General features: G+C 42.9%; 1 protein-coding gene across 1 annotated transcript; it reads left to right on the top strand.

The window, feature by feature from the left end:
* The first annotated feature begins 6,188 nt into the window (after nucleotides 1-6,188).
* Nucleotides 6,189-8,672, top strand: CCL11 (C-C motif chemokine ligand 11). Its single transcript, XM_032280900.1, has 3 exons — nucleotides 6,189-6,449; nucleotides 7,663-7,774; nucleotides 8,142-8,672. The coding sequence occupies exons 1-3, from the start codon at nucleotides 6,344-6,346 to the stop codon at nucleotides 8,245-8,247; spliced, it is 324 nt and encodes a 107-aa protein (XP_032136791.1). The 5' UTR covers nucleotides 6,189-6,343; the 3' UTR covers nucleotides 8,248-8,672.
* The last annotated feature ends 5,008 nt before the right edge of the window (nucleotides 8,673-13,680 follow it).

The raw sequence follows: 13,680 nt of genomic DNA, 5'->3' as shown, positions 1-13,680 counted from the left end.
CACCACATAGCACTTATTCTAAAATTGACCACATAATTGGAAGTAAAACACTCCTTAGCAAATGCAAAAGAATGGAAATCATAACAGTTTCTCAGACCACAGTGCAATTTCAAATTAGAACTCAGGATTAAGAAATTATTCAAATCTGCATAACTACATGGTAACTGAACAACATGCTCCTGAATGACTCCTGCGTAAATAAAAAAATTAAGGCAGAAATAAATAAGTTCTTTGAAACTAATGAGAAAAAAGACACAAAGTACCAGAATCTCTGGGACACAGCTAAAGAAAGCAGTGTTCAGAGGGAAATTTCTAGCACTAACTACCCAGAGGAGAAAGCAGGAAAGATCTAAAATCGACACCCTAACATCACAATTAGAAGAACTAGAGAGGCAAGAGCAAACAAATTCAAGCAGAAGACAAGAAATCACTAAGGTCAGAGCGAACTGAAGGAGATAGAGACACGAAAAACCCTTCAAAAAAATCAATGAATCTAAGAACTGGTTTTTTGAAAAGATTAACAAAGTAGATAGAATGCTAGCCAGACTAATAAAGGAGAAAAGAGAGAAGAATCAAATAGACACAATAAAAATGATAAAGGGGATATCATCACAGATCCCACAGAAATACAAACTACTATCAGAGAATACTATAAACACCTCTGTGCAAATAAACTAGAAAATTTAGAAGAAATGGATAAACCCCTGGACACATACACCCTCCCAAGTCTAAATCAAGAAGTTGAATACCCGAATAGACCAATAACAAGTTCTGAAATAGAGGCAGTAATTAATAGCCTACCAACCAAAAACAAAAACAAAAAAACAGAAAAACAAAAAACAAAAAAAACCAAGGCCAGGACCAGATGAATTCACAGCTGAATTCTATCAGAGACACAAAGCAGAGCTGGTACCATTCCTTCTGAAACTATTCCAAACAATAGAAAAAGAGGGATTCCTCCCTAACTCTTTTTATGTGGTCAAAACCTGGCAGGGACACAACAAAAAAGGAAAATTTAAGGCCAATATCCCTGAAAAACATTGAAACATTGCAAAAATACTCAATAAAATACTGGCAAACCAAAGCCAGCAGCACATCAAAAAGCTTATCCACCATGATTGAGTCAGCTTCATCCCTGGGATGCAAGCTGGTTCAATATATGCAAATCAATAAATGTAATCTATCACATAAACAGAACAAATGACAAAAACCACATGATTATCTCAAAAGATGCAGAAAAGGCTTTTGATAAAATTCAACATCCCTTCATGCTAAAAACACTCAATAAACTAGGTGTTGATGAATCATATCTAAAAATAATAAGAGCTATTTATGACAAACGGACAACCAATATCATAGTGAATGGGCAAAAGCTGGAAGCATTCCCTTTTGAAAACTGGCACAAGACAAGGATGCCCTCTCTCACCTATTCAACATAGTATTGGAAGTTCTGGCCAGGGCAATCAGGCAAGAGAAAGAAATAAAGGTATTCAAACAGGAAGAGAGTAAGTCAAATTGTGTCTGTTTGCAGATGACAAGATTGTATATTTAAACAACCCCATCATCTCAGCCCCAAAACTCCTTAAGCTTATAAACAACTTCAGCAAAGTCTCAGGATACAAAATCAAGGTGTAAAAATTACAAGCATTCCTATACGCCAATAATAGACAAACAAAGAGCCAAATCATGAGTGAACTCCTTTTCACAGTTGCTACAAAGAGAATAAAATACCTAGGAATACAACTTACAAGGGATGTGAAGGACCTCTTCAAGGAGAACTACAAACCACTGCTCAAGGAAATAAAAGAGGACACAAACAAATGGAAAAACATTCCATGCTCATGGATAGGGAGAATCAATACTGTAAAAATGGCCATACTTCCCAAAGTAATTTATAGATTTGATGCTGTTCCCATCAAGCTACCACTGACTTTCTTCACAGAATTAGAAAAAACTACTTTAAATTTCATATGGAACCAAAAAAGAGCCCATATAGCCAAAACAATCATCAGCAAAATGAACAAAGCTGGAGACATCACAGTACCTGACTTCAAACTATACTACAAGCCTACAGTAAACAAAACAGCATGGCACTGGTACCAAAACAGATATATAGACCAATGAAACAGAACAGAGACCGCAGAAATAACACCACAAATCTACAACCATCTTATCTTCAACAAACCTGACAAAAACAAGCAATGGGGAAAGGGTTTCCTATTTAATAAATGGTGATGGGAAAACTGACCAGCCATATGCAGAAACTAAAACTGAAGCCCTTCCTTACACCTTATGCAAAAATTAACTCAAGATGGATTAAAGACAGCAATAAGACCGAAAACCATAAGAAGCCTAGAAGAAAACCTAGGCAATACCATTCAGGATGTAGGCATGGGCAAAGTCTTCATGACTAAAATACCAAAAGCAATTGCAACAAAAGCCACAATTGACAAATGAGACCTAATTAAGCTAAAGAGCTTCTTCTGCATAGCAAAAGAAACGATTATTAGGGTGAACATGCAGCCTACAGAATGGGAGAAAAATTTTGTGATCTATCCACCTGACAAAGGGCTAATATCCAGAATCTACAACGAATTTAAACAAATTTATAAGATAAAACCAAACAACTCCATCAAAAAGTGGGTGAAAGATATAAACAGACACTTCTCAAAAGAAGACATTTATCTGGCCAACAAACATATGAAAAAAAGCTCATCATCACTGATCATTAGAAAAATGTAAATCAAAAACAAAATGAGATACTATCACAAGCCAGTTAGAATAGTGATCATTAAAAAGTCAGGAAACTCGGTGGCTCACACCTGTAATCCCAGCACTTTGGGAGGCCGAGGCGGGTGGATCACAAGGTCAAGAGACCAAGACCATCCTGGTCAACATGGTGAAACCCTGTCTCTACTAAAACTACAAAAAATTAGCTGGGCATGGTGGCGCGTGCCTGTAATCCCAGCTACTCAGGAGGCTGAGGCAGGAGAATTGCCTGAACCCAGGAGGCGGAGGTTGCGGTGAGCCGAGATCGCGCCATTGCACTCCAGTCTGGGTAACAGGAGCTAAACTCCGTCTCAAAAAAAAAAAAAAGTCAGGAAACCGCAGATGCTGGAGAGGATGTGGAGAAATGGGAATGCTTTTATACTGCTGGTGTGAGTATAAACTAGTTCAACCATTGTGGAAGACAGTGTGGCAATTCCTCAAGGATCTAGAACCAGAAATACCATTTGACCCAGTAATTCCATTACCGTGTATGTACTCAAAGGATTATAAATTATTCTACTATAAAGACACATGCACATGTGTGTTTATTGCAGCACTATTTACAATAGCAGACTTGGAACCAACCCGAATGCCCATTAATGATAGACTGAATAAAGAAAATGTGGCACATATACACCATGGAATACTATGCAGCCATAAAAAAGAATGAGTTCATGCCCTTTGCAGGGATATGGATGAAGCTGGAAGCCATCCTTCTCAGCAAACTTACACAGGAACAGAAAGTCAAACACCACATGTTCTCACTCATAAGTGGGAGTTGAACAATGAGAACACATGAACACAGGGAGGAGAACATCTCACACTGGGGTCTGTTGGTGAGTTGGGGGCAAGGGGAGGGAGATCATTAGGACAAAGACCTAATGTAGATGACGGGTTGATGGATGCAGAAAAGCACCATGGCACATGTATACCTATGTGACAAACCTGCACATTCTGCACATGTATCCCAGAACTTAAAGTATAATAATAATAATAATAAATACCACTTCCAAAAGAAAGAGAAAAAATAACTATTTAGAAGTCAAGATTTTGTTTTCACAAGGCGGGGATCCATTTCTGTCCATCACTCAGGATCATTCCTGATCAAGGCCCCCCATTTATCAGGTACCAAATCACAGGCAGGTAATGGGTCTACTCTAGACCACTGCTGAAAAGGAAACCTCCAAAAAAAAATGAGATAAAGCTCTTGAAGCTGCCCCCACTTGCTAAGGACAGCCAGGGAGATGGATGAAACAACTGCAGGGCTTGGATGTCGAAAGACTGATTTTATTCATTTCCACTGAGCCACTGAGGTTTTTCAGGTTCGGAGTAAATCCAAAGTAAAATCAAGGCCATTTTTTGAGGGAAACACAAAAATGAAGAGTCACTTGCTGATCACGCCCTTTAAATTCCTGCCAGAGTTATGAAATTATTCTTACTACAGGAACAATCATTAAACCACGTCAGACAAAAACCTCTGCGGTCAAGAATATTCCAAATTTATTCTACTGATACATTTTTTAAAACCTCATATCTTTTACATGTGCAGGCATTCTTGGAAACCAACCCTGGGGTAACATGCCTGTACTTGGAAGTAGTGGAAAAAGTTAGAAGACTATTTGGAGAAACATCCAGACTCAGAGTCCTTTCCCAGCATTCTCCCAATCTGCTCCCACACACAAACAATTATTATTTTTTTGTGTGTGTGTGAGATGGAGTCTCACACTTTTCCCAGGTTGGAGTGCAGTGGCATGGCATGATTTCTGCCCACTGCAACCTGTGTTCAAGCAATTCTTGTGCTTCAGCTTCCTAAGTAGCTGAGACTTCTGGCAAGTGCCACCATGCCTAGCTAAGTTTTTGTATTTTTAGTAGAGACAGGGTTTCAACATGTTGGCCAGACAGGTTTTGAACTCCTGACTTAAATAATCTGTCCACCTCAGCCTCCCAAAATGCTGGGATTGCAAACATGAGCCACTATGCCCGGCCCCATTTTCTAATAATAAAAAATATTAACTTCTACTCACTAAGTACCCATAGTGATCTAATCATTCTTCTACGCACTTTAGATAAATGAACTCATTTAATTCACACAACAATTTCCTAAAGTACATATGATTAGTATCCTGCTCTAACCCAGCAGAGAGTGGTTCAGTAAGTTGTCCACGGTATCACAGCTAGTCAGTCAGTCACAGAGCCATCATCCAAATGCAGACATATTGGATTCAGACTCTACATTAGACCAACCCACCTGGAATACAGCAGGAAAGAACAGGGAAGACCCAAGCTTTTCGGCCTCTATTTGGTAATTATAGATCAAGTATCCTGGATGGGCACTCAGAGACCTTGTAGGACAGCAAGAGCCCTCTCTAACCCTGTGCCCATGGCAGACATCACCAGTCAACCACAACACAGTATCTGACTAACCAAAAGCAAGTCCTCAGAGTCTTTAACACTCTGTCTGTGCTACCATATCAATCAATCAATTTGATATGAGAGTGCACAGGAAAAGCCAGGAAATAGGTTAACAGTACCTCCACACCAGTATTCAAGGCTGTAATCCACTGCAGTGACTCCATTAAAGACTTTGCCTCCCTTATACCCTCTCCAACTAGTAGGCCTAGTGTTATAAACAAGGGGCTATGTATGGGATCTTGTTCCCCCTCTCTCTTTGATATTTTTAGCCATCGATACTTTGTCTGCAATGTGTGCTCAGAGAGGGAGAGGGGAACTAGATGAGTGATTTTCCAAATGTGTTCCCTAGACACCTGGGGTATAAGGGCACAGGAGAATGTCTATTCTGTTTCAAACAAACCCACTTCACTAAGGTGTATTTGATGAGTTGGAGTTTAATTCCATTTGGAAAAGGGCTTTATCAGCTAAGCAAATGGTTTAAAAGTGCCCCAGAAGTCAAGATTAATAGAAACTACCCAGTTGTGATGTCCTGTCGTGCTAAAATTGCAGGGCACTAAGATTTTATGACCACTATCTTAAAACACAGCGGCAAAGCTGTAGTGTGTGGTCCTTCCTGGTTCACAGAGATGCAACCATATGCAGGGCTGCTGAGCTCTCCTTGCATCTGGATGGGAGCCTAATGGAAGTTTTAGGGCCCCTTCCTGGCCTCCAAAATCCTCAAGACCACCATGTGAGCACAGGAATCAAGGGAGATTCTTAGATCAACTCATCCTCAAGGCCCTTGGTTTCCTTGCTCCTTTCCTCCACTACAGATGTTTAATTTCAACTCATCCATTCCCCAAGCCCTTGGTTTCCTTGCTTCTCTCCCCTACTACGGATGTTTAATTTAATTTCATAATGACATATTTCCCTTCTTTATCATGGCAAGGTCCAGATAAATAAAAAAATAGATTGAGCTCCTCCCACGGCTTGCCTCTCTTCTGTTCTGCTTGACTTCCTAAGATCCGGAATTTGGTCAGCAAGTCAGGACCCCCCTTTATCATGACCCTGCGTATGCAAAGGCTTCCATGGAAGTTCTCACACCATCTGCTCCCTATAAAAGGCAGGCAGATCAGCCAGAGGAGCAGAGGGATTGAGATCAACCCAGAAACCACCACCTCTCATGCCAAAGCTCATACCGTCAGCCTCCAGCATGAAGGTCTCCGCAACATTTCTGTGGCTGCTGCTCATAGCAGCTGCCTTCAGCCCCCAGGGGCTCGCTCAGCCAGGTAAGCCCCCCAACTCCTTACAGGAAAGGTAACCACCTCCAGAGATACCAGGTCAGCAAGAATCTTTAGAGAATCACTGCAAATTCTCCATTTGAAAGATAGGGAAGCAGGTTTTGTGAGTGGACAAGAAATGTCTCAACCTCACATCCAGTCACTGGAAGAGCCAGAACTAGAAGCCCAGGCCCCCGAGGCTGTTCCCCACATTCAAGAGGGATGCTGAGTGCATCCATACTCAGCTACCCTTACAGTGTTTGGGAATGGGGCACACTAAAGGAAGGCTCTTTCTTACTGTGGGCATGGTGGGCATTTTTGGAAGTAGGGGAGGTGGGAAATCTATTGATTAGAAGCTCACATTAACTTGACTCCAGGACAGCTTTCAGAGACAGTGGCTAAGAGAAGAATGAGGTTCCAGGGGGATCTCTTGAGGTGACATATTTTGACACTGTTTGGGAAAATTATCTAGGTGATTTGTTGCATAACTCATTTTCCCATACTCTGGTGACAAATTTACTGAGTGTGTCAGTCTCACTCAGCCAGTGCATGCCATGGTAACAAACAGTTCCAACTTATCAATGACTTAACAGAATTAACTAAATTAGCAAAAGTTACTTTGTCACTTGTACTACATATCTACAATGCATGGGCTCAGGCTGCTGCATTTTATACTCAGGATTCTAGACTGACGGGAAAGTTGCCCTCGGGAACATTGAGGAATACTATGATAAAGAAAAAGAAAGCTCTCAGGAGTCTTGTATAAGGAATGCACTGTGGCTCAAAAATGACACATGTCACTTTGTCCCCTCTCTTATTGATCAAAACTAATTAATGCCTTCAACCAAACAAAAGTGGTCAAGAAATACAAGTCCACCTTGTGTCTCAAAAGCAGAAGATGGAGAAAATTTGGTGAATAACACCATAACTATCACATGGCCACATAGGTATTTATAATGACAGAGCTAGTGTTTGTCACATTGACCAAGCTTTTTTCGTACGCTCAACTGTAATGATGAGTCCTTAATGCACAGGGGAGGATGCTGAAGGCACAGGACAGCATCCTCCAGACACTCAGGACTTCAGAGCAGAGAGATTCTACCTCCACCTCTTGCAATTCCTTGCCTTCTCCTAACTTCCCTTACAAAGTCACGCTTGGAAATGTCTATGTATCATCAAGTGGCTCATTTTTTTTCTGTTCTTGTTTTTCCCCAAAATTCAGCTTTCGTCCCAACCTCCTGCTGCTTTACCCTGGCCAATAAGAAGATACCCCTTAAGCGACTGGAGAGTTACAGAAGAATCAACAGTGGCAGATGTCCCTATAATGCTGTGGTGTAAGTAAACAAAGCTCATCCTCCCCTAGACAAAAAATTAATGCCTCAGGCACAGAGTCAAGAACTGTGTCACAGTTACTAGGAGTCATAGATTCTGACAGTTTAACTTCTACAGTCCAATTCATATATTTTCACAAGTGAATATTCACTCCCAGCTCCCTGCCTGGGAGCTTGTTGAGGTCACATCAAAGTCAAGAGCAAAGATGACTTTACTAGGCCATCAAGAGCAGCATCTAACCCGGGAGTCTCATCCTTCCTCGCTCCCATGGCAACTCTTTCCCAATGTCAAATGGTCCTGAAATATTTAGGGTAAAATGGGAAGAATTTTCAAAACAATCTTTTCAATTGCATCCTCTGTCTCTCACAGCTTCAAGACCAAACTGGGCAAGGACATCTGTGCTGACCCCAAGGCGAAGTGGGTGAAGGATTCCATGAAGTACCTGGACCAAAAATCTTCAACTCCAAAGCCATAAATAATCACCATTTTTGAAACCAAACCAGAGCCTGAGTGTTGGTTGATTTTTTTTCCTTTCTTATAATACATTCTGAGATAACCTCATTATCATCCAAAAGGAATGGGTTTTATTATATATATATCTATACATATATTTAAAGTCCATTGCATTTAATTTATTGAGGCTTTAAAACTTTTCCACGAATATCAGTTATTTTTAAACTGTAAAGCTTTGTGCAGGCCCATTACCCTCAGGGAGCCCCAGTTGGATCCCCTTGCATGTGTTGGCAATGTTCCCCATCTCCCCGCTTCTTCCCTGGAATCTTGTAAAGGCCCTGGCAAAGAGCATCAGCATGAAAATTGCATTGTTTTTGTAAACCCAATGTGTGACTCATTAAATGGAAGTAAATGTTGTTTTATGGAGACATAAAATATGTGCATATTGTATTATAGTCCCCAGTTGTAATTTTTGGTGGGAAATCCACACTGAGCTGAACGGGAGAAAGATAACAGTGGGTGGGAGGGGCTTGGTTGTGGGGGTGGGAACTGTGTTCCTGGGAAATGACTTTTTGGCTTAGGTGGTCTTCATTGAAATGCAGGGTGAAACTGACAAACCCCTTCCAGCCCTCTGATTCCCATTTTCAACAGTTATTTCCTATTTTAACAGCCCCATGGTATCTCCCTCTACCCGACCCTACTCGTCCATCTTCCAACCAGACGAGGCAGACATGACCAACATTGGGAAAATCAGAGGAAAGCTAAATGACCCTTGACCAGAGGTTTAGGTGAAGGATTTACAGGTGAGGCGGAGCTGAAAGTAGGTCTTGGTGCATGCACAAAGTAGAGAGGCTCTGATGGAGGTATTTCAGTCTAGGTGGAAGAGAAGAGGTGTTGCTTGGGCTAAATCCAAGAAGAAGGAATGATCATGGTGTATTTGCCCCGCTGGGTGGGAGCTCATCAAAAGGTGTCAGTGTTGGAGTATGTGTGAAATGGTGGGGAAGCTTGGAAAGAAGTTTCAGGCCAGGCTGTCTAGGAGTAGAATTTGTGCGCCCTGTAAGGTGAACATTCTTACCAGCCAAGTTCGGATGCTTTTGAGAGAAAAAAGTGATATTATTCATTATTATTTTGGAACAACATATATAAATTAACTCTGCCCTAAGCTAACTGGAGCATGTGGTCACTCTAGGAATAGCAGGCACTGCAAGTTTTAGTTCAGTGGCAAGAAGAGCCATGACCACACTATGAGGGGCTTCAGGAAGAGCAGCCAGGTGCCCATGGGCTGGATTGGGAAGAGAAGGGAGAACTTCACTCACTATTGCAGTGTATGGGGGTTACGGAACCGGGCATTGGTAGATGGTGGGGAGGGGAGAGGAGAAGGTAATTGCAAGAATGGCCAAGGCAGGGTGGAACACCAAATACTGTGGATGGAGTAGAACCAGTGACACGGACACTTTCTAAATGCCACAAACCTGTAATTAAAGGTTAGCTTCTTAGACTCAGAAAATTAACTTTCTCTATCACTCTTTACTCACACCTTAACTTTAACAGCCTGAGAGCTTCCAATCAAATGGACAGGACCTCATCTTTATGTATAAGCAGCTTAAATCAGAATTCCCTTTCAGCATACAAAATCAGCCTGCATTTCTATTGGTCATGTTACCCATGTTCCTGAACACAGAGATCAACTCTGTCCCCAAGGGGAGAAAAGGGTCACAGGTACCCTGCTGGTGTAACTCTGTGTGGTCTAAGGCCATTGATCTGGAGGGACAATGGCCTGCTGTGTCATACATGCCCAGCAGGGCCACTGCACGCAAAGCTCCCAAGGGCACCATCCATAAGACAGCCCCCCTTGGACCACTATGTGTGGTGGCCATGGCACAAGGCAATATAAAAAACAGAGTGAGGCATTAGGAAGGGCACTGATCTAGGAGGCAGATGACCTCAGTTTCATCCCAGACAGAGAACTGCTCTCTGTCACTGTTACTTTGGGCTTTAGTTACACCATTCATAATAGGGGTATATTAATATCTTTTAAAGGATCTGACCAATGACCCACCAAGCTCTCCTATTCTGAGAGTACTGCCTCTTGGAAAGCATCACTAGCTCCACCCACTGGGGGAGGGAATGTTGTCAGAAGATTCTATACTCATAAGCCCAAGTCAGACAGGGGCCAGGGTAGCTGGTACAATTTCTCTATTTCTGTAAGAGTTCTCTATGAGAGCCTCAAGTACAAGCATGGACTCCAGGAACCATCAGAGAGCTTTGTGTATCTACTACAGAAGGGCTCTCACTCAGAGCAATCACTGGTTCTTACACTGAGTACAACAAACCTCTCTGCCTCTCCTACAACCTAGCAAACTTCAGCCCTAAACATCAGTCAGGATGTACCTCCAGAGGTCAGTATGCCCAAGAGGAAGGCACCAGCCATGGGATGGCCACGGAATAGCTCATTGGGATCAGTAGACCCTCAGGTTTCAGGTCAACCTTGAAGAGGAGATCAAGAAGGGGAGTAGAGGGAAGAGGTACCCTCTGTTTGTGAAGGACTGAACAGAATTTGCTCATATCCCCCATGCCAGGTTACTCTGTCCTCTCTCAAGGAATCCTGAACACAATTCACCTCCAATTGGAATAGCATCACCAGGGCCTGGAGTATAAAACTCTGGGCACAAAGCATTGGGGTTGTTTACCTTTTCTGATGTCACACAGATCTCAACTAGGAATCAGGGATGTCACCAACTGGTTTCTCTGGAAAGTAAACTCTTAGATGAAGATGTTGAAGCAGGGTTTGCTGAGAGTAAGAAGGAGACTTGATATTGTGGTGCAATCACAGCCCAGATCTCAGCAATCCCACAGGGAGCGTTAGAACTGGGATGGCACAAATGAGGTCGAGGGGCCCGGTTTTCTACCCCTATCTGAACCAGTCCTGGCTGCTGGCTGCTCCTGGAAGAGGACACAACTCTAGGCAAGGCAGCTGTCTTCAGCTGAGGGCAGGTCTCACAGAGGAAATTCAGCTGAGAGGCATTGGCTGCCAACACTCAGAGCAGCTGGGGAAGAAGCACTTTAGACACGGAAGGGAAAAATTTGGGCCCCACACTATGAACTCCACCATAACCCACCCCTTGTGCCATTCAAGTCCACTTGCTTATATACAAAATTCTGGAAAACTCATCCAGGAATCTGTTGAGCCTCATTTCCTTAGGAAAATTACAAGAGGAAGGTTGGTGAACAGTAGCCACCTCCAACAGCTGCAACTAGTCTTGAGGTTAGAAATGATGCTTATCAATCTGCTCCTAGAACACTCATTCTAGATCATCCTCACCCTCAGTGCATGCCTCTGCTGATCTAGGTGGCTTGCCTTCAGGGTTGACCCTGAATCTCCGAGGGGTTCAGCCCCTGGTCTCCATACTTTTCTCAGGACAAGGATATGGCTGTTACTATTGTCCATTTGCCATTAAAATTGGGTCAGGAGACATCCAAATGGGTCACCCAGATGCCTAACATATTATCTACCCCTATTGACTATAAGTAGCTCCACCTCAACCCCTTCTGATGATTAAGGTCCATTACCCTGGCCAGGATGGTGACCTCTTCCTCTCCTTGCCTGTTAGTTTTTTGGCCTGCAAGTCTAAAGAGATAGAGTAAAGCCACAGCTGAGGATTAGTGAGACTTCCTCTAGGAACCAAGGGGTAAGCATTCTTCCACTGAGAAACAGGATTTCTAAATCCACATAGCCCTGATGTGCACAAATCCCCCAAAGTGGGTCACTGGGAGTGATGGTAAGTAGGGCAACTTTTACTTCCACCTCTGATACTTGGATCTATGAATTTTACCTGTTGAGAATACAGCATCATATATTAGTTGACTTAGGGTGTATGTTGAATCCTAGGGGATGGTATTTCTTCCTTGTAGGATATTCTTTCCAATTTGATGCCTTAACTATGCCTTCAGCAAGCCATTCCATTACTCTATCAGCCTGGAAGCCTGTGGATAACACAGGTATACAGCAGGGTCAGTGGATCTCATGGTCATACACCCAGTGCTGCACCTTATTTGCTGTAGTGTATCTTCCAGTCTATAGTGATGTCATGTGGCATCTCATGCCAGTGAAGCTCTCAGATAATGGTGCTGGCTAAGGTACTGGAAACAGAAATGGCAAACTTATACCTAGAAAGCGTGTCTAATCTAGTTAAGATGAGTCATTGCTCTTTTCAGAGTCGAATAGGTGCAATGTAATCAAACCTGTGCTTTCCACCAAATGGCTGGTAGTCTCCCTGATGTATGATGCCATAGCTGGGAATTAACAACTGGCCTATGTTACTGGCAGGTTGGACATTCAGCTACATCATTCTCGGAGAGCAGGAGCCCTTGCTACAGAGTCCGTGTGTAATCTAAGCTGCTACCATGATGGTTTTGCTCATATTCTCACTGTCCCAGCACTGTGGTGACCAATAACAGAAGCTGGCTAATGCCAGTGGGCTGAGTAATTGTGTCACCTTAGTCATTCTTTTTGTTCACATTCCCTGATGGGATTAGCACCACATCTTTACATACTCTGCCCTGTCTCATAGGTTCATCCACATGCCTCTCTCCCAGAACCCCTTTCCCCTAGATTTTTTACCTTTGTCTTTCCAGGTCCCTGACCAATGATGCAGACCATTCAACACGATCTATGAGTCCGTATATATTTCAACCTGAGGCCACCTCTCTGTAAATACAAGTCAATGACTGGTTTAAGAAAGTTGCTCGAACTCTATCCCTTGAGAGGATTTCCCCTCACTTCTCCCTTTCAAGGCTATCCCTGCGTTGGCCTGCAGAGCAGCTGGCATCCATTTTTCGTTTGTATCCACATGCTGAGCTGAACCATCTGTGAACCATGCTCAGCCTTTTACTTCCTCAATCAGCTTGTTATACGTGATACCCAGGCAGCCATGGGTGTGGAGTGGCATGCAGTATGGATGACATGGGGGTCTGAGCCATCTGCTCATATGGTTTACTGTGCAATGCCCTCTGACACTGCTGTGCCCAATCCCAATGCACTACCTCAATCTTACAATAAATTGCTGCTGGGCACACCTGGCATTATGATTTGGTGGGTTTGACTGAACCCAGCTCATGGTGAGCAAAGTATGCAAAATTTTGGCTACAAAATCATTTGATTTCCCATGGTCAGGCTCCCTGTCTCTGCACGGGTTCAATAGCACACTGGGAATTTTTTTTTTTTTTTCAAAAGATACAAGTTCTCCTCTTCAGATGGCCTGACTTTGCTCCAAAATCCCAGGTTCTTCTACTAAACCATAGATTTCACAAGGCCCAGTGGGCCTCTTTTCGCATCCCAGTTAACTCTAATACCATCAGGTCTGCCTGGTTTATGACCCAAACCATAGGATCTCTTACGGCACAACCTGAACCCACTGCAGAGCCCATTCCTGCTCAGCATCCCAATCACAACTGA

This window comes from Sapajus apella, unplaced genomic scaffold, assembly GCF_009761245.1.
Source record: "Sapajus apella isolate SASKATOON/1434 unplaced genomic scaffold, GSC_monkey_1.0 scaffold12, whole genome shotgun sequence".
In the NCBI taxonomy this organism is placed as follows: domain Eukaryota; kingdom Metazoa; phylum Chordata; class Mammalia; order Primates; family Cebidae; genus Sapajus; species Sapajus apella.
Note: the sequence above shows the minus strand (reverse complement) of the source record. Positions and strands in the feature narration are given on the sequence as shown.